The sequence below is a fragment of the Amblyomma americanum genome, chromosome 3, assembly GCF_052857255.1.
Source record: "Amblyomma americanum isolate KBUSLIRL-KWMA chromosome 3, ASM5285725v1, whole genome shotgun sequence".
Lineage (NCBI taxonomy): Eukaryota > Metazoa > Arthropoda > Arachnida > Ixodida > Ixodidae > Amblyomma > Amblyomma americanum.
The window spans coordinates 214,013,517-214,035,170 of NC_135499.1; the positions used below are offsets into that span (position 1 = coordinate 214,013,517).

Sequence of the window (21,654 nt, forward strand, 5' to 3'; positions counted from 1 at the left end):
GGCATTATTACATATGGATTACCACGTGGTGTGCCCCTGCGACATCTAAATAACTTTTAATCAAATTTCTTTCTCGTGCTGTTTCGGTTTCAACAGCCGAACGATGACTCTGATGTGTGGTTATAGGTCACGTGAGGCATGGAAAGAATGCGATATAATCACTGCTTCGTCATTTTGATTTCATTACAATGCTAAAGCCAGTCTGCTGCAAGAGACAGAATGACAACAAATGTTGAAGCAGCGATTATATTGCAGTTTTTTCTTGCTTCACGTGACTTGCACACCTTGACACACGTTTTATGCATACATTGATGTCACAGTCATCATTCGGCTGTTAAAACCGAAACAGCATGACAGAAAAATTAATTATATATTATTTAGTGGTCGAAGATGAATACCGCATGGTGATTCATTCCTAGTATCTCCTGCATCATTGTAACGAAGTAAACATGCCACCAAAATTAGGTGTCTGTACTCCTTTAAGTTATCTAGTGTTATGCCAGTGTTTGACACAGTTGGTGTTATGACTGTATTGGACTTGAGGCAATTCTACTGTGCATAACATTGTTCTTGGTAAGGTTTGGGTACTGTTGATAAAAGTTAGGGATGTTCCATTTCATTGAATTTCAAGCGATTTGAATGAATTACCGTATATTGTCACGTGTATAAGTCAGCGTGCTTCAGACAAAGATTGGGGGAATTGCTTTATGCGGGCTTGTGCTGACGCACTTAAAACAGTCTATTTGCATAGTTAGGCCAAGTCCAGATCAGGTGTGCTAGTGCTGTGTGGCCATTGTTTTGCATTGATTATCGTTCACCTGACATCTAGGTCACTTGACTTTTTAAGTGTGTGTGCACGCATGTGTGTGTATACACGTGCACACACACACTCTCTCTCTCACTCCTTCTCTCTCTGTGGCTAAATTCGGGGAATAAGTACTTGTGCACTAAAAAAAGCGTATATTACAAGGCCAGCAGTCGGAGGCAAGTGGAGATCGAAGCCCATAACTATGCTCCACCCTTCCTTTCATACTTGTGTGCGGCCGGCTGACTAGTGGCAAAATGAACTGCCAACGGGCTTGTAGTTCCGGATTCCGGTGCTACGCACACTATGGAGGAAGTTTTCTTACTGCTTGTCAGGGAAAGCGACCGACAGCGTGAGCAAGCCAGGTAAACGACATGCAATTCAAATTTTTGTAGCGGAACCGATTTGCACATTAATCGACTTTTTCTTTAGTGCGGTAGCACTATGACCCCCCAATGTCAGGTTTCGCCGATGTTTGTTGGTCCGAAGCTTCTTCCTAGGTGGGCCCCCTAGGTGGTAAGTGGGCCGCCTGCACTAATTGACCATCAATTTTTTTTTTTTTTTTTCACACATGGAGTTCTGTGCATTCTGCCGAGAACAGGCACTGACACAAGGTGCTCTCTACTCGTAGTTTGGGTGAAACCACCTTACACTCAGCAAATAGGTCGACTCCTCACATTGGTTGATCCCCCCAATTTCAGGTGGCTGTTTTTTGAAAAACATCGGCTTACACAAGGCAGTATACGGTGCATTAACTGCCATCCAAATGACTAATTGTGCTTGAACTAAGTGGTACATTTTGACATATCACCAAGCGCTGTCGCTTGCATTTTCACTGCTTTGTGGTTTCATGTGGTCAGAAACAGGAAAGATCTCTTTTGGTGTTTGAGGGCTTCAATCTTTCAACTTACATTCTTAATGTTTGGAAACTTTGATGAGGCAGGTAAATTTTTTTTTTTTTTTTTCCACTGGCTATGCATTTGTGCTTCCGAGCAAGTTTGGCTGCTATGGCTTGGACTCTCGTTTAGGAGCGAGAGACAGGCTATGCTGCAAAGGGGGGTCTTGGCATTCCTTGCAGGCTGGGCACACGTTGTTTGTGCCTTGTACATCCCAGAGGTGCGCTTTGGCAACGTGACCACCATGGAGCCCATTGTGTTGCAGCTGGTGCCGCAGGACCGCTTCAGTAAGGTCTGTACCTATCCCCCACCCTGTTTGACCAAAAAATAACTTTTTTTTAGCTTGTGGTTTATTGCCTTGTGGTTTTTACTGGGCCCGTGCAGTGGCATGTTCTAGATCCACACAGGTTAAATGTATGTACTTTTGTTTGATCACCTGTGTGATGTAAAGCAGTCTTATTCAACAACATAGCTCTGTCTTCTTTCACGGCAAGAGAGAATGATGCAACCCTGTGGCAGCCTCGCTCTATATTGCTAGCTGTGACATGGCACAACACTAATGCACCGTGCGGTGGCCACTTGAACCTACCTTCGCTGCTGCATCATTGAGCTCGTAGCAGCCGCTCCATGAAGTTTCACATTTGAGACACGCTTCCAAGGAAAATCCGGAAGCTCGTACCAACAGCTACTGCTGTAATGAGAGAATGGTGGGCAGATTTCTTGCTGTTGGTTTGCTTGGGGAGCCGCGTTACAAGTTATGTTGTACTACCATCGTGCATTATGTAGATCATATTTCACTACTTATGTGCACTGGATTACATTCCACATTATCAATTTTTGTTTGGTGAAACATTTTTGTTTACTGATGAACTTAATGTGGAAGGTAAGGCATTGCTTTTGTGTTATCACAATTCAAATAAGTTATTTTCCTTTTCCTTCTACAGAGAGATCAGAGTGTAACCTAAGACGGTGTGTATCTTATTGTATTTGTATTTATGTGTTATACTTGGGTCTGCATATGATGTATAATCATATATACACATGTGCTGCCTATGCTGTCAGGGGGGGCATAGCCTAGTCATGCCCCATCCGGGCCTTTTCCTATTACCTCCTGAGCCAATTTGTTTTAAATTTTCCCAAATAAAAAAGAAAGAAAGAAAGAAAAGTGAGTGTCTTCTGGCTCTGTATTCTGAACTTTTCTAGTCCAGGCCTACGAGGGCAGGGATCAAGGTGGGAAACAGCTTGGAGACAGATTGAATGAGGAGATTGAACTGGACAGGGAAAAGGGAGATGGCGAATGCAACTCCTGAGACAAGTGCCTTAACCTTTAAATGTTTCCTTACTGTGGGTGAAGAGGCAGTTTCACTGTGGTGTGCATAAAATTTTTTCCTCACTTAAAAATTTTTCTTTATTGCAGCGTATCACAGTGTAGCTAGTAGAATTCTCTTCTCAGTGGTACAAAAACAGAACAGTGTGTGTGTTGCTTATGAAATAAAAAAAATATTTGATTGGCAAGATTTGAGACTTGCACAAAAAGTCACAAAAATATTAAAAATTTCCAGTTGGAAAGTAGAAGAATAAAAAATCTATAATATTGGTTTTAGATTTTACTATGTCAGAAGCGAGTATTCAAAGCTTTTTAGAATTCATGCATGTGAAACTTTACGATAATATTAAAAAAATCACTTGCTCTCGCGCAGTGCTTTAGGCTACTTTGCAGAGCAGTGCCAAGGTGGACCTGGGCCGTCTGCATATAACTGTGTTCGCTACACTGTTGTCATGGGATCGTTCACAACATGCCCATTACCTTCAGAGAAGCGCCTAAAGCAGGGAATCCCTTCGACAACGGTGGAAGTGGAAGTTACAGATGGTCACCTGTCGATCGTTCGAGCTGCGAGGAGCAATCACCTCTCTCTTAGCTAAAATTAGACGAATGGACAACATCTTTTTGCAGAGAGCTGTCGCTTTCATCTACAGAGTTAAGTGGCGATGCTGCGAAATCATGAGGTTGCCACCTTGTGTGCCATGCTTGCGTGATCTCTCCGTGTTAGCCTGTTTCGTCCAAAGTTTAAAAATGCTTCCTCATGCAGCTGGCAAAAAACCCATTCCGAAACTGAAGTATAGTTTTTTTGCAGCATAATGAACACGTTAGTTGTCCAAAAGCGGCATTTATTGCTCAGAATGGGGCATTTCGCACCATTATTCCAGTTGAACGATTTGAATAAGCACAATAAGGAAGAATTAAGGCGCTGGCAGGCATATGGAGCAGGAATACGGGATAAGGGATGCATAGCATGGTGGGAACGAGACACGAACAGGGATACGGCAAGCACTGACCAACAACCTACTTCTATTTCACATGCAGTGAAATGCTATACAAGAGACAGGAAATTTGATGAAAAGAACTGTGCACAAAAGAGAAGAAAGCTAAACGATCAACAATGCGAGAGGCAGGAAAAAACAAACAAAGAGACTGCATGGGGCAATCCCTGCTCATTTTCTACCTCTCATCTCATCTTGTTGCTTCTGCACTGTGCACCTTATTATGTCTCACCAAGTAGCCCAAACCGCTGCCTTAGGAATGCAGAGCAAAAGTGGCATTATTGGGAAACAACCATTCATTGAACCGGAATGAAAATCCTCTAGGTGAAGCTTCTGTTCTTGTCATTGCCAGTAGTGCTTTTGCGTTACTGCTCCGGTTGAGTATGTAATTTGTAAATACCCCTTCTACTTTGTACATCATGCAAGGCCCAGGCACTTCTCTGTGTGAAGTGTAAGAACTAGCATCATGCTGTCTCGACCATTGCCTTTTTCTTCAGCGCAGTCGGTTATGCAACTTTCTGAAACCCGTCTGCCCAGCTTCGGTGAAAATGACCGAATGTGTAATGTCTTTTGCTGGAACTCGAAATTGGCGTTGACTTCTCGTATCTCTGATATCCTCAAAATTCTGGTATGTGCACTGGCTTCTAGTGGGGTCCCCTTTACTTATTGTGCTCTGTGATTATTGCAGCATGTCGTACAGCTGTCCGTGTAGTGTAGCTCGGCATGCTACACTAGACCACTATGGTCTTGGTGTTCTCAATGAAGTGCTGTCTGGCCTAGTCCACCTGCTGCATGAAGGGTGGGTGCCTTCTTTGCAGAGTTGCTCCATCTGCGAACAGCAGCACCACGATAGCAAGGCATCCATCGGGGCCTGCATGCAGTGCAACAAGTCTGGGTGCAAGCAGTACTTCCACGTGACGTGGTACGTAGACCTGCACTTGTGCTTATTATAATAAGGGAAGCGAGAGTTATCTGAGGACCCATCACCGGTGGCTCAGTGGCTGTGGCATTTGGCTGCTGAGCCCAGGGATTACGGACTAAATCCTGGCCAAGGCCACCACACTGCAGTGGGCACGAAATGCAAAAACCTGTATGCCGTGCAATGTTAGTGCATGCAAAAAAATTGGCTGTGGTTTAGCTCTGGTTAAACCTGGAGTGACGCGAGAGCTACATCTGGCCGAGTGGAACTCGCTCAGTCGAACTGCGAAGTCAGTCTTCCGCCGCTCTGTTTCGCTGGGCGTTCCTTCATCTTCGTCCCTGGACGTGGATTCACTCCCCCCCCTCGGTTTCACCGGTCACTGCACTGCCAACAGCAGCTGCTGCTCCGCACCACGTGACCAGCCATGGCGCCGCCACTGAGCTCAAGGGGTGCCACGCTGAAGGCTCGAAGTGCTAGCGTAGTGTAGCTATCGCTACAAAACGTCATTAGTTGAAATGGATCTAGAGCCTTGCACTGTGGTGTCATTCGTTGCCCACGAGCAACTTTGGGACATTAAGCCCCACATACTTACCAATGAGTGATTTAAGAATGACTGAAATGCAGTGCTTTATAGTGCAAAAATGGCTGCAAAACTTTTGAAGCATCTCAGTGAGAGACAGAATGTAAAAACACCCCTATTTTTAGACTTTACCACATAAATGGCATGGTACAGTCAAACCTTGGTGTAACATAATCATACCTGCAGCCGAAAAATTTGTTGAAATTGCGAATTTCATTAAGTCGAGATTTCTACTTTTCAGCAGTCCAAATAGAGTTATAGATTTTTTTACACTCCTGGTAGATGGCATCTAGTAAATACAGTAGAATCTCATGATACGATTGCGGTTGTTCCGAATTTTGTGATGATACAAATTTTAAAAAATGTCCCGGACAGATTGCATTGTGTACAATACATTATGGGAGATCTCCATTGATTCGAACTCAGGTGGAGCGGGAAATAAAGAGGGAGACAGAGAAAGCAGCTGGTGGCCTTTTTTACATATTGTTGTTTTATACAAAGGTGAAAAATTCTTTTTAAAGGTCATTGTTTGCTCAATTTAGGTCACAGACCTGAAACAAACAATCCCCACGCTTTGCCAGTGTGCTCGTTGCTCTGTAGCCTTGGAGCTGAGCGACCAGCTGTGGACTGACTTGTGGTGTGGGGAACGGGTTTCCCTTTTTCTTTTACCCTTTGTATGGTGCTGCCAACTTTCTATTTTTTCCATCTTAGGTTTTGGAAAACATGTTAACGATTCTTACTAAAAATCGCTGGGAAATTTTCGAAACGATAGAGAAGGAATGTTCTATTCTTCACTGACAAGAAGAATAAAATATGGTTTCTTGCCTTAGATTCATGCAGTTCCTTCATTCTAGCGAATATTGTCAAGTCCGCCCACATAAGACACATGTTTGCTCTCCGCTTGTGGCGCAGAGTTGCGTTAGCGCACACGACACCGCTACATGCTGCTGCCTTGGGCAGAGGCCTGGAAGCTCGGTAAATCAGGAAAGTGATAATGCCCTTCAAAAGTTGGTAATAAACAAACTAAGGACATCGCCAGTAAGATGGAAATCAGTGTTCGCTTGCCTCTGCAAGACAGTGCCAATAAAAATAGAAATCGGCTTTTTCACGCCTCAAGTTCTGATGCGATCACGCAGAGAAACTGAAATCATGAAAGCCTGTCACTACGAACTGTGTGACATGCTGAAGACAAAATCAGTTCTTTTTTCTTCGCAAGAAGGTAGCATAAGCAATATTCTAACTCTTCTTGTAAATCCTAGGAGGTGGCAGTACCTCCCACTGGGCATGTATTGTCATTATGGCGTGAAGTTTCAAACACAGTGTCAGAACTCTATCCCGTATGGCAAAAACCATGCAGGATGGAAATCCGCCAGTGTACATGAACGGCAAAAACCATCACAGAGTTAAATTGAGGTTCGTTCATTGAGGTTCGACTGTAAAGGCCATCAAGCAGTCAATTGATCAACAGGAAACTGCTGGGGGCAGGACAGAAGATGCGGACAACACAAGCACCGGCCAAAACGAAAAGTACATGTAGCTTACGTCACATGGCCTTGGATTATTATGGTTTTGCGTTAAATTAATTTCACATCCTCCACTGCTGCCTTCCACTAGCTTAAACTGCTGCTTTTGGGTTATCACTTCGTGAGTTGTATTGTGCTTAGAGTCAGCTGTAAGTAGTAACAACAAGATGGAGGCACATTTCATGCCACAACTTGCGCTAGCTGGATTAGTGGCTGTGCGATCAGCAAGGAGTGCCAATTTCTTGCTCGTCCAGTGCGCAGGCAGCGGGACTGCTCTGTGAAGAAGCTGGCAACTACATGGATAATGTCAAGTACTGTGGATACTGTCCCTACCACTACCAGAAGCTGGTAAGTGCCACTTTGTACATACCAACAGAGCAACCTTGCTGCACTTATGGCGCAAGCACACTCTTTCTGCGGGGGCCGTGGTGCTTGCAAACCTTGGTGGTACACTCATAGTTGCCTTGAGTTGCTTAGGTGAGCCAAGATTAAGGGGCACACTAAAAACAAATTGAATTTGTGCCATTGATGATAGTATGGCTGCTTTCAATGAAAACAGGGGTTTTATAAGCTTGTTCTCAAGGTGCCTTTGGGTGTTCCGTGTGGTTTTTGCTGGCCAGCTAGTGCATGCATAATGTCAGTGAAACGTGCAGCTATATGCAGGGGTTTTTTTTTTCATCACCCATTGGAGTAATTAGAGTGTCATCTGGCTATAAACTGGTTTCGTTGTTCATTGAGTGTAAGGTTGGACGTTCCTTTCTTTGAACTGAGCTTCTGCAATGCCACTGCATGAAGTCATGGTTACAGTGCATAGAAGAGGGGCTCTAAAGCGTTGGGGTCTACTGCAACATTGAAAATTTCCTCGGGAAACTCCTGTTCTTGGCTCTTGCTCTCAGACACGTGTGAATGAAAGAGAGCAGGTGTATGGCTTCTCAAGCTAGCATCTACCCTTAGTTATTCAGGTAGTTACACAAGTTCTGTTGCATGGAAATGAAAATAGCTTGCTTTCCTTTGAGCAAACGGTTATTGCTTTGAGACTGTCATGACTGACCACTGGTAAGCTCCTACCCCCAGGCGTTGTGATGCATTGGTCGGGGCACCAACTGGGGTGCTTGCTAAACATTGGAAAGAAATGCTATCAATGGGGACGCCTTGGGTGTTTCATAACCTGGTTTCAGAACCCTTAGCACAGATGGCATGTTTGATAGTGGTTACTCTTATACACTCGCCTCAGCCCTTTTTCCTCCCCCATTTGACTGACAGCATGGCCTTGGTGCTTTGTGTCTTGTGTTGCCAGAAGCGGGACAGCAACATAAAGATCATCCCAGCCTTCAAGCCAATCCCAGCTGAGTGTGGTTCACATGAGGGCAGCCCCGAGCGCAAGCCTGCTCGAGCCCGTATCAAAGGGGGCTGCACGGAGCGGCGTGGCCCTATTCGGCCGCCATGCAACGGCCAGGTGTCCTCGGATGGTGGTGCGAGCAGCGATGCCACAGAGCCACGCAATGGTGCCACATCCGGGGGGTCGTCGCCCTCGCCAAGCACTGGGACTCCCGGCATCCCACTGCCTGTGAGCTGCTGTTCTGACATAACTTAACTCGAAACAGAGGTGGGACGCAAGAAATAATAGGCATACATGACTGCTAACTGGGAACAAAACACTTGTATTCTGTGTGCATGTATAGGTGCAAGAGGTGCATGTATAGGTGCAAGAAGCATAACTAAAGTGGATAGCTGGTATTTTTGGTTCGCATTCATATTTTGAGAAGGCAAAGATGAGGTGAGCTCGAAACAGCACTGGCCTTTGTACGCAATGTACGCAACCAAGTTTTACTGAGAAATTTTCATAGAAATCATTAAACAAAATGATCGAACATAGCGGCTGTGTGTTATTCAAAAAAGCAACTTCTTCCCTTGGCAACAACATGGACGGGCTACTTACACTTCTGTTGTTTTGGTCCGTTCATCAGCTTTGTCTTTTTGGCTCTTCTTTGACTATGAAAAGGCATGCCAGAAAAAATGTTTTGGGATAGAAGGCTCGTATAGGCAGGAGCCTACCAGGTAAAGAGAATGAAAACTACTACCCACTGTAGCATGTGCACATTGGCAGAAAGCAACATGTTAAGCATGATCCCATCTGTTGGCACTGCCTCACACTGACTGCCAAGCAGATATGTATTGCCTGTGTCACTTGCTGGGTGCACTATGTGTGGTGTGCTGAAATCTGTCTTTCTGGAGTTCAGTTGTCTCACCCAGTGCCATTGTGTCCACCTTCCCCGCCAGCAGCTGCCAGGCAAGTTCACAACGGCTAACTTCACAGAGGCTACAGTGGTGCAGACTGGGAGCCCCGTGTTTGGGGAGCGGCAGCGCAAGCGGGGTCGCCCGCTGGGCAGCACCAAGGAGGCCAAGGCCCAGCAGGCCGCACAGCAAGCCGCAGCCGCTCAGCAAGTCGCAGCTGCTCAACAGACAGCAGCTGCACAACAAACCGCAGCCACTCAGCAAACCACAACCACTCAGCAGGCTGCAGGTGCTCAGCAAACCGCAACCACTCAGCAAGCTGCAGCCGCTCAACAGCAGCCACAGCAGCAGCAGCAACAGCAGCAAACACTGCAGCAGCAACAACCACCGCCCACACCTTTGCTGCAGGCAAAAACGGAGCCCCTCTCACCCCCTGTGAGACTACTACTCTCTTTTTATGCATTTTCTGTTTTGCTGTAGCTACAGGCGTGACAGCTGTTTTGTCCCAATTTGCTTACCCAAGTGGGAGTGCATTATGAATAAGTGTTTTGCGTATTGTTCAGCTGTGCCTTTACCACATTATGCATGAAGATGTGCCATCTGTCCTTACTTTGATTGAAAACCATTTCCTCCCTGCCTTAATTGGAAATGCATTTGCAACTGGGCGCCTCAGTGCTGTCTGGCTTTTTACTGCTCACCATGAATTCAAAGGTTTGATTATTATGGTACCCATATGTAGGGCAGGCAAGATATTAGAGGTTTCGGTGCATCTCGAGGGACTCTTTATGCTCAAAATATAAACAGGGCTTTCCCCAACAGTGTCCTGACCCAAGTGTAGCTTTGGCATGGAAGAAAAAAGTTCCTAAGCCTTTTGTCTGAGGCGATCTTGTTAAACATCGTTGGGCTTCATCATACCTGTCGGTGAAACTGTCATAGCACTGGTTGTCTTAGTGAAGCAGCAACAGCATCCCAGAAATATTTTTAATGAGAGGGGCTACCATGCTGGGTTTCTAGGAATTTTTCAGAAGTTGTTTGACAGGCATGCACGAACCACTGGTGCTGATAGCCCGGCAAGGTGAGAGTGAAACATTTAATTGAACGTGAATGAAGTAGGTGCTGTGCGTTTCTCATGCACGCACCTGGTTACCTATCTGTCAATGGCAGCCAGTGTAGCCAGCAGTGACAAGGCCACCCTACAACAATACAGGCATTCATGACTGTGGATATTAACACATTCAGAAGCATCCCTAAGCAATGCAAGCTGTGGCATAATGGATTATTGCCATGTTTTGGGCGGGGAGGACACCGTCTCAAATCCTGCATGGGCATGAAGCTTTGTCTTTCAAATTGTTCAGTCAGTTTGCATTTGACTTTTGCATACTACTCTCAGGGTGGCGTCAGTCTTAATTTGCCTTTTATTGAGTGTGTGAAATCTTTTAGGTCAGGTCTTGAGATGCTTATAGGTCTACATCAGCAGCTGCATTTGGTGAATGCGATGCCAGTTTTTGGTTGCTGTGAACCTTGTCGCTCAACACGAAAGCTCTGTTCTTGCATTTCAGCCCTCGTCGCTTGCCAGTAGCAGCAACCCCACACCCAGCTTCAGCAGCATCTACGAGAACCTGGTGGGCAGCAGCCGCCATGGTGAGAAGAGGCCCAAGACCAAGCGACCCTCACCTGCCCAGGGTGGTGGCAGCAGCAGCAGCAGGTGTGCACATTCTCTCCAGCTCTCACCTCAGTCACCCCCCTCCTCCCCCCATTTTTTCCTTGGTGTCAGCTGCTGCATCACTGCAACTGCACTTGTTCTGGGATCATCATAGAACTACTAGCAAAGAATTTGTGCCTAATGCGCTAACATGTATATACTGAAACCTTGCATTGGGATTGCATTTTGTGGCCTCTTTTAGTTTATGCATTATTGCTTTTGCCTAGTTCATTTGCAACAGATTTTGCTGTCAATTAGCCAAAGTAGCTGGAATACTGAGGCTTACTCCGACAGGAAAACAATATTCATGTGGTTAAAAAAACTTGTCTGGGCCTGGATTCTGTTGGCAAATGAAAATTTTCTTTTTCTTTTGAAAAATTTATGGCTTCCCACGTTCCACTCGTGGATGGTGGTAAATCTTCCTCCAGCCAACCTGGAAATATGCAAGGTACAAGCCAGTTTCTATAGTTGAAGAATTCCGCACACCACAGTTATTATGAAAAATTTAGCATTGCTGCTTGCCATTTTTTCAAAAAGTCTAGCTACTTCAGTATCTTGGGCTTTCACAAAGAAGTATCAGCCTTTTCTTGGAGTAATGTTCAGTAAACCTTTGTTCCTAACTCATTTTTCATGTCTCGAAATATCATAAAAGTTGAAAGTTCTTCATATCACGTAAAAAAATTTGAGTAGTGCAATTTTCGTGCATGGTTGCAGTCCTGATGAGCAACTGATTAATCTTGACTGATTCTTTCAGTCTGAAGTGACTAGGCACCCTGTTCGATTTGGTTGTGGAGCAAGCATTGTATGCAAGGGAAAGGCATGGAATGGGAGGATCTATTTTCTAGGATGGCATGTTAGTGTCTCAACTAGTTGAGAGCAGCTTGGAGTCAGTTGTGGCCAGTTTCCAGTGGCGAGTGACAGCCATTCTCATGTACTTCTGATATCTTTTGTGGTACCAACTAGTCATGGAGAAACATCTAGTGTCCTGAAGCATATGCAGGTGCATTAGAATGCACCCAGTTGTCTGTTCCACTGCAGCATGGTGAATGTGAGTAAGAAGGTTACACTCTAGGAAGCCTGTATTTTTGCCACCAGGTAATGTCTGCCATGCTGTGGCGGTGGGGAGCTTCCCCATTCTCTACATTCTTGCTTCATGGTAGGGGCGGAAGCGGGGGACAGATTTTACGGACAGAAATGCATGAGGTGCTGCAAGAAATTGTAGTTCATCTGTGGGATATCTGCTTTGCTTACATGCCAGCTGGAGTGCTAGATATATATCGCTGTGGTCTCTGTTCTTGCTTGTGCTCAGTGTGGCAGAAGCAAGCACTGCCCTGGGTTCATAATGCTTGCTCTCACACATCTACTTCTTTCAGGGTGGTGCATGCAATCTGGTGTCTGTTGCACTTTCGGCCGTCTTTTTTTGCATGAGCCCTCTGTCTTCACTGCTTTCTTTTTCTTGAGCACTATAAGCAACTAATAGAAATCAATAGAAGAGAAGCATAGTGTTTTGAAGCTTTTCTTTTAGCATAGGATGAAACATGTAGGAACATGCTATCAGATGATAATTCATATTTGCAGGGGTATGGGGCATAAAAAATTGTATGGTTGTACAGAGGACTGTGGGAATGGCGTTTTAATTGCAGGCCTCTCGCAGCTCAAGGCAAGCATACACAGCAGCTGAATTAAACAGCATTGCGATAGACTGCATTATTATTACAAAATTTGTATTGGATTAGCCCATGACATCAATTTTTTATGAGCTGAGTTTCCAAAATGCGTACATCAGGAGTGAACTCAAGCAGTTGATTTGTGAAATACTTACTACAATGTTGTTTCTGGAGAAAACACTGTTCCAAACAATGAGTGTATGTAACTTACAGTTCTTCTTTTTAACATGTCTTGTGTGTTGTGTAAACGGCTGCTTCTGTGCACCAAACTAAAGTGGCCTATGACCTTTGTGCCAATCGAAGACATTGCACCACTGACTGAGCTTTCTGTTTTCAAATTTCAATGCATGCTAGAGATCCACGACAGATCTGTACGTACCCATGCTAGCTTATGCAGCTACACCTCTAATTATCAGTGTGTCACTTGACAACATCAATTTCTTTCACATCCTGCTCTGACCGTTTTCCTTCTTTCTTTCCTTCTTTCACTTTTTTGCTTGAATGTTTGTGCATGTCACAAATGAGCTTTAAGCTTCACTGTCATGTCTAAAAGCTAGGTGATTTTTTAACACCAGTGATAGGCTGGAAAAGGGCATTATTTTGGTACCAATTCATAAGGGGGCTCTGGTGCGGCGTGGCAGGGCATCCCCGCTGAGCAGTGGGGAACGGGAGGCCGCCAAAAATGGCAGTGCGGGTGGCAGCAAGCGCTGTGCCTCCGGGTCGGGCGGCCCGAGGCTCCGCAAGAAGGCGCCCCCCATGCTGTCGCCATCTCGCCAAACAGCGACTGCCGGCGCAGCCACCAACGGCCTGCCCCCGTGAGTCACCTCACCCACCACCAACCCCCCAAACAGTGGTGCCTGTTTGACTTGCCCATTGCTAACATTCCTGTTCCAAAAGTGCCCTCTTGTAGTCGTCCTGGGCTCTTTCATGGCCCGTACTCTGTGCGGATGAGAACTCACAAAATTAGTGTCTTATTACATGAATGAGCTCTGATTATTAACACAGATTAACACAGATGTCATTATGAATGATCAAGCTGTGATTATTAACACAGAGGAATGAATAAATTAAGCTTGGCCTTGTATCGCATATTGTACAGCGTGACCAGAAACGCCCAGTGAAGGACCGAGAATATGAGACGGTAGGCAGTGCTGACTAATAACTAAAATTTTTATTTCAGTGGCAGCATATGTAAGTAGACATACGATGCTAGAGGATATTAGAAATGATGCATGATGTCACTGAAATAAAATTTTGGTTGTTAGTCACCATTGTGTGCCATCGTGTTCTTCATCCCTTACTGTGGGTCTCCAATCGCACTGTACACTTCATGATGCTTCCGAACCAACTAGCCCATCAAAGCATCTTAGCTGTGTAACTGCAGCATGAAATAAGGATCTAGACATGATGGTAAATTGCCATAAAAATTGTTGAGGCAGCATGCTGCATGGGTGGTGGGCACAGCTTACAGCCTGTCTATGTTGCACACAGTGTGATTTCAGTTGAGCTGCATCTGCTATCCTATCCCATCCTCTGCTCTTATGGCACTTGTGGCACCTCTCAAGATCTAAATCTCTTCTGTGGCAAGAACAACTGTTGTCCCTATTTTTCAATACCTTTTTTCCCGTTCCACCTGCCTTTACGTGCTCCATCACTCGGCTGAGAAGCAAACCATGCAGCCTGGTTACTTTTGACTTAGACTGTACATATACTACTTGTACATGTATGTTGTACATGTATAGTCTGCGTCACCCTTGTCTTGAGTGCTCGACGAGTGTACCTCACTGAATAAAAATCGTCACCTCGTCGCAGCTTCTAGTTTTTAGAGGAAATGCTTGCGTACAAGTTGAGCTGCATAGACTTTCAAGCAAGGTGGGCACGAGAACTTTGATGGGAAACCTTGGGCTGCTTTCAAGTCTTAGTTCTTATTGCCTGGTGCACACTAATCAAATGCCGTACACAAGGGTGATGCAGGCTTTTCGGTAGTTTCTTATCACTGGTCCCAAAAGTACCAATCCATATTTCATATGTAAAGGACAAAAGTGCTATTTGTTTTTGCTTTCATTTGCAATGGGTGGCAGATTGAGGCGGTAGAAAGGTGACTGCAAGGTTTATTGTTCACCATCATGCCATCAGAACTGAAATCAGGTGATGAGAGAATGGCAGATGTGGTTGAGGCTTGGAGTGTTTTCTATGCCTATCGCGGTGGAATCGTTTCAGTAGTGACCTATATTGTTTCTACTTCAGCACTAAGGACTGGCAGCCTTTTTTGCACATACTCCTAGCATTTATGCCCATTCACTCCAGACTTCTAGCCAGAACAAGGAAGGAATGAATCGGGTGTTTTCTGTTAGCAGTGTAGGCTTTTGTGTTCACATCTTTGTTTCGTGTGAGGGGGAACTTTGCTGCTTCAAGCAGGTTTTTTTTTTTGTTGCTTTGATAATTACGAATAAGGAATTTATTTATTTTTTGTATTGCAGTCTAATAGATTTTGGTGAGGTGGAAATACAGTCCGAAGAGTGAAGGGAAAAAAACGGGCATAAAAAGAAAACAACTGCATATTGTAACAACACGCAATCAAAGTCTTCACTCTGGGACTTTAGCTCCTTGCTTCTCTGCCTGTGAGACTATCTCGTGTAGAACAACAGTTTTCGCAATTGGTATGTTGCTAGCTACATTGCTACATTTTATTAGCACTCTTGATGTGTCCGGGTTGTTCATTATTTATTGCTTTGCCTACATAGGCCATGTGCACTGATTGCTGCTTCCAGGTTAGGAGAGCAGGCTCATGATAATAAGCGCTACCCCCTCTCCTTTTTTTTCTTTCCTGTGTACATTCGAGGTAGGTGTAAGTTGCAAAGGCACCAGCATTATACTTGCCTCCATTTGCTGGCAATGTCGGAAGCAGTTGGCTAGGGGCTGTGTATTAAAAGTGCTTTGGAGGTTTTGCTGCCTTGTACAGTGCTTCATTCTCATGCATCCTATTGCACAGTCTGTCTGTCATGCATGTCCTTTTCTTTTTTTGCTAAGGGGGGGAAGGGGGTTATCTCACCTGGATGGCCCATTTCTGTTTATTTTTATGAATATGAGGGCAATGCTGGGCACTTTTTGTTTTGTTTGTTTGTGTGTTGTATTCAGTATATTGTATATTGTTTTGTTGTGAAGCAACAAAAGTGCACCCGCACGTTGTAGCTTGTTCTGTGCACGTAGTACCAGGCTTTGTTGTCTGTGGTTCGAACATTTTTTTCTGTTTGGTTGGCTTCTTAGTTGTTTTTTGCCATTTGTTTTTGTTTCTTAGGATGATGGGCGGTGGCGATATTGACCATACATATTATCGGTGAGCTGTCCTTTTATTGTCATGCTTTGCTGCGACGGGTCCCTGTAACAATGATTGACAGTTTTTATTCTTCTCTTGCTTGTAATGAAATTGGAAACAGGGTTTGTTATGTGGTGATGCTTGAGCATTCGTGAAATTGCTGAGGCATGTGCTGAGGTAATATTTATTATTTGAACCTGCTCCAGAAGTGCTCATTTCCAAGCACTTCCAGAGCAGCTTGAAAACATAGTGGCAGTTTTCAGCGGAACATGTGAGGAGAACGTCATTGACTGCTACCTTGTCTGGTTTACACAGGGTTCCTTTATACCGAGTAGATGAATCTTGAAAATGATGCTTCTAAATTATTTAGCTTCTTTACCTTGAATACACACTCAAAAAAATGGCTGGGACTAAATGAAAACAGTAGTGAATAGTGCTGAGTGTGTCGTTTGCCACTTAGCTTGAAAACTCTTGGAGTTGATTGCATGACAAATTGCAGGCACTGCTAGCGCAGCACAGAAAGCCAACCAGGTATTGGCTAAAGAAAAATTTATGCAGCACTTTTTTAGATTACACATTGAGAATGCAATAGCATTAGAGTCTGAAGTTCACTTGCCCTGCCTCTCCTCCTCCGTCATTGCTGCTGACCGCATACGCTGAGCCTGTGCAGGCGCCGAAATTCCATCTTTAGCGACATATTTCTGTGTTTGCCCTCTTCACTTGCGGGAATTTTTCACTAAGTTAGACACGTGCAAAGTTGATTCTGGCCCCATTCCAATCTGATACGTGGAGCTGTCTAAACACGTCTGTATACAACCAAGCACACCTGTCAATGCACTTCAAGCTCGCCACCGCACTTGGCCATGTCACATGGTCTCATGACATCACACACCCCATCAACCAATCAGTAAATTTTATGACAGATAATGTCAGACGGTGTCATTTTTAAGAGCGTTAGCTCTATACTCATCGCGTTTCGAGATTTCGTGGGGTCTGCTACCATCCTGAGATACAGCGCCATCTGTGGCAGCAACTAGACAGCAGCAAATCTCGCATTGAGACTTGTAGCGCCATCTACAATAGCATTGTAGAAACAATCACCTGCCGCGTGCCAATGGTGACGTCACGGTCCAATATGATGGATAAAAGTAGAGCTATGTGAGTATGACACCAGGGGATGAAATGGCGGCATAATTTCGGTTTCCCGAATCCAAGATGGCGGCCACTAAATTGGTTGTGCCTTCCCATCTCTTTCCCCCCCTCACCAAAGAATATATAACGTGTAGGAAAACTACCCTGCTGCGGGACCGCTATATATGCATACATTCGTTCCGCTATATATACTCCGACAACAGGGGCACCCATCCGGGAACAGTTGTGTACCGAATTTGGTAGGCAAATAAAACCCTATGGGATGTGGTATAGAAATAAAACCACAATTAAATAATAGGTAAACATTGTATACATGCAATTACTTATTAAAGCGTTATCATATCGCACTGCAAGCTGAATTCTAGGCCCACCTTCACCCCCCAAATGAAGCAAATTCCATTTGGGGCGTATCTTGAGGGGCTGTAACTCGATACGGATAGGTGTGCATCGTAATTTCTCTGATAGATGGCGCTAGGCGTCAACCACTCCGTTCGGCGCCATGCGTGCACTCGTAGCTGAGCATGGTGGCAATCCACCCCGTTTCAAAGGGTATTACATTCCGTTTCTCGAGACGAGCGGCGCGTTCTTCTTAGCTTTCTTCGTCTAGTAGACGAGGCTTTTAATGCTGTTGCATTAAAAAATGAAGAAAGTAAAAGGGGAGTGGGGAGTAAAGATTAAAGGCATTCCAATTCTACACACACTGCCAAAGCACGGTGAGCATAGAGTAGGGAACCCCACTTTGTTCTCACCCAACCCGCCGAAGACATCTCTATGCCAGGCATCAGAACCATGACACTGTCAACAAGTATAGCTGTGCCTGAGTTGCAGTCTGCCTGATAAAGGCAACCATGATATGCATGCTTTCACAGCGTGTTTGGTAAGCACTGTACTGATCAGTTAGTAGCTGTTATTGCTAGGAGAGTGAGATGTAGTGAAATGTGACCAGTTTGCCTGCTTGTATATTGAATTATAAAAGTGTGGCAGCTCCAGCTTATACACACTCATTTCTCTAATTCTTCTTGCACTGATCTCAGCAATGCATGAGGAATAGAATAAAGTGTTACAGGGCCCCCTTAAGTGTCTGCAGAGATGTCTTATATGCATGGGCAAGTAAGGCCATGTTGCACTTTGGTGAATTCTTTTGAGGCCTGAGACCATAGTTGCAGAATTGTACATGTGCATTGCTTCCAGTTCTTGTTTTGTTGTGTACTTAATGATATTTGATCACAACACAGAACGAACTGTTACACCTGCTTTCATGAGTATGTCTGGCATTGCATTATGTGCACCATACATGCTTCATTAATTTTACTGGGCATGTTGCTACCTCCCTGTATGAAGACGCTGTTACCACGAAGCACTGTTGCTTGCTCTACTAGTATCTGCTTGTAACTTATGGCATGCTTGCAGTGAGGCATATTTTTATATGGCAGCAATCAAACCAAGGGGTCACACAGCACTTGTGTGTACCCGCCTTTGGATTGTAGAGCACTTATTATTAAGGTGGGGTGAGACTATGAAAGTGGTTTTTGAAAGTTAGATTTACAGCAATTGTAATAAAAGCTATGGCTCTAAAATTTGTGAGGAATCATTTTAAAAGATAGATGCAGCTTATATTAGAGCTCAAAACTACATTGACATTTTGTCTAATATTTTTATTTTTGGTTTATTTTTTCTGCTAATGTACCTTTTCCTTAAAATCTGCTATCTGCAGAATGTTGAAATTTTGTATGAGAGTCGCAATCAACGCTTTACACAACTGATACCAAAATTATGCACTTCAAACAAAAGCTAGATTATTTTTTCTTTGTCAAAAAACCCATAAATAGCTTTTTTTTAGTCAAAAATACAAATGGACTTAGGTTATTGATTCTGGTACCAGTTATGTAAATGACATTGATGAATATCTGTCAAAAATTTTGTTTGCTTATGTTGTATAGTTCCCGAGAAAAAGGTGCGCAAACAGAAGAGCTACAGGAGGAACCCTAGTGGCTGAAAAATGTACTACGAACAAGGCCAAATTCCAATCTGAACGAAAACTTGTGTTTCTGATATGAAAAACTTCACAGCAATGAATATTTGCAAGTGTCCAAAACAAACGGATCATGTCGCGACATACCCATTTTTCCAGTCGACGTGAACACGAAAAAGGATCAAAAAGTCAATTTTTAAATCGCAAATACCCAAGTGTGAATATTTCCTGAAAAAATAAATAAGTCCTCTATGAGATGATCACAAAATCTGAAAATCAAATTTTATGACAAAACAAGGTCTCACCCCATCCTAAGGTTGCTATGAACTTTAAATGGTGCTGGCACCTGCAGAAATGTAAACTGCATATTCCATTGACAATACAAATTAATTTTTGAAAGTGGCATTATTCTGACAGCTTTTTGTTCTAAATGCGTTCTCTAGATGAGTCATAATCACCTTAGTTGTTAGGCACATGGGCTAAGTGCTGCCATTCCACAGGGAGCTGAGCCTTGGTGGTGAAGAAGGCAGCCGCCCTGCATCAGCTGACTCAGTACTTACCCAGCCTGCTCGGCTAGAGTCGGGTAAGTCTCATCACTGTGCACGGGGTAACTGGCATCAGGTTGTATCAAGCCTTTTTCAAAATGGTATGCATATGTTATGGGCATTCCTGCTCAACGATTCACCATTGTCTTTTGTGTCACCAAACTAAAATGCATAGCATCAGTACTGGTTGGAGTCTTGCTGAGCACTGTGATAAAACTATGGTGTATTAAAGTCCAGCTTCACTTTATAGGCGTCCGATTAATCTTCTACCCTGAAATGTAGCTTTGCAAAGTTCCGGTTTGCTGAGTTTTGGGCCAGAATGTCTTGTAGCAGAGAGGCATTATTGAAACGGCCTGTAATTATTCACTGTTGTGCTGTTTTGATCTAAACCTTGGGGAATGCAGAATTCACTCTAGTAGCTGTGCTTGCAGGTATTGCATGTTGTATCACTTTTTCCTGTTTGGCAAATAATATGAGCAGAAAGTGATGCAAGGTGCAGCAGCTGCAAGGACAGCTGCTAAAATCGATTACAGTGCTTCTTTTCTCCTTGGATTGTCTGCATTGGGCTTCCTCCGGTTACTATTGCCATAGCTGCTCCACAGGAGTGCTTGATTACTCCCTGAGAAGCCTCATTGGCTGCAGCTGCCGGATTAGCTAGAAGCATACATGCTTGGGAAAAGCAGAGAATTAATTCTGTAGTCCTATGTCTTGCTAAAGATAATAGTTCTTGTGACATCATTGTGTTTGTGCACACACACAAAAAAAGGAAGCTTCAGAGACATAAAAATGACAGCTTTGATAAGAGGTTGTATCAAGCCTTTTTCAAAACTGTATGCATGTACGAAATCTGGAGAGATGCTGGTATACTGCGACTTGTGAGTGGTGCTGGTTGGACATGCGCAGTTGAGAGGAGCTCTGCTGACAACTCATCCAGTTTTTGTTCTTAGTAAAAATGGACTCTATGGCTCTTTCTGGGTATGTTGATGTTTGTCCTACAGCAAAAGGCTCATTTCTTGCTGAGAAAATTGCATTAGAAAATTTTCGTGCTAGTTGACTCAAACTTGTGACGTCTACACCAAAAAGGGCTCAGTGATCACAGTTTTGAAGTTAATAGCAGTGTAGCCTAGCCTCTTGGATCTGCACTCAGAAAACTGTGTTGGCACACTGCAGTTTATACTTGCAAAAATCGGCCGGTGATGGCCGATTTCGCAAAAATTTTGCAGAGCTTATAAAAACCTGTTTTCGGTGAAAGTAGTGTCTTTTTCGCTAGAATGAGGTTGTGTATCCATGTCGATCAACTTCAGTTTGCCTTTAGCATCTATTAAACTCATAGGGAGGTTAGGCTTATAGTAGCAGGCCTGCAGTCTGTCTTAGGCGCAGGCATGGCATGCTCAAAGTAGCACCACTGTTTAGGTTTGTGACATGTGTTGGCACTCTATGTTAAGTATAAAGGAGCTGTAATTTTTCTCTTTTCTCGTTTGTTTTCATAAACTAACCGAATTCCAAGAGAAGGCAAACATGTAAGGTGGCAGAGAGTTAGGTGGGTGAATGAGATTGAGAAGTTAGGGATAGGGTGCCCGCTGCTGGCACAGGACGGGGTTAATTGGAGAGGTATGGAAGAGGCTTTTGCCTTGCAGTGGGCATAGCCAGGACAATGATGATTGTGATAATTTACCCATGTTTGAGGCCTGTCATTTGAACAGGCTTGGCATGCTGTGAGTGCTGTCTATTCCAACATCTGTTATTTCCCACCTCCACCCTGTTATGTCATAGTAATGTGCCTTGGATTTTGTTTAGTTTATTTTTGCTTGAAGTGGTATGCTGCTACTGGTTTTCATGGAACACTTTGATTCTCATTCTCTTAACCTGGCAGTAAAACCTGAACAGCATTATTCTTGCTAAAAAGTCCCACAGATCCATCAGTGCTTACTTGCATTGGATCCTTTGTGCATGGCACTACCAAAGGCGACGGCGAACTAGGAAGGTTCTCAGTCTTGTTTGCATTTGGTTGTCGCAGTGA

General features: G+C 44.2%; 1 protein-coding gene across 12 annotated transcripts in view; it reads left to right on the plus strand.

Annotated features, from left to right (window-relative positions):
• LOC144126037 (zinc finger protein zfp-1-like) overlaps positions 1 to 21,654 on the plus strand; it is a 52,539-nt gene that overhangs the window by 7,457 nt on the left and 23,428 nt on the right. For 2 of the 12 annotated variants that reach the window (XM_077659928.1, XM_077659933.1), the window contains 9 exons: positions 1,884 to 1,993; positions 4,842 to 4,945; positions 7,300 to 7,393; positions 8,343 to 8,612; positions 9,329 to 9,715; positions 10,840 to 10,985; positions 13,291 to 13,464; positions 15,948 to 15,986; positions 19,590 to 19,672. In XM_077659928.1, the coding sequence (XP_077516054.1) occupies positions 1,884 to 1,993; positions 4,842 to 4,945; positions 7,300 to 7,393; positions 8,343 to 8,612; positions 9,329 to 9,715; positions 10,840 to 10,985; positions 13,291 to 13,464; positions 15,948 to 15,986; positions 19,590 to 19,672 (1,407 nt within the window). Of the gene's footprint in view, positions 1 to 1,883; positions 1,994 to 4,841; positions 4,946 to 7,299; positions 7,394 to 8,342; positions 8,613 to 9,325; positions 9,716 to 10,839; positions 10,986 to 13,290; positions 13,465 to 15,947; positions 15,987 to 19,589; positions 19,673 to 21,654 lie in introns of all 12 variants that reach the window. The other 10 variants (XM_077659927.1, XM_077659932.1, XM_077659930.1 and 7 more) reach the window with 6 other exon arrangements.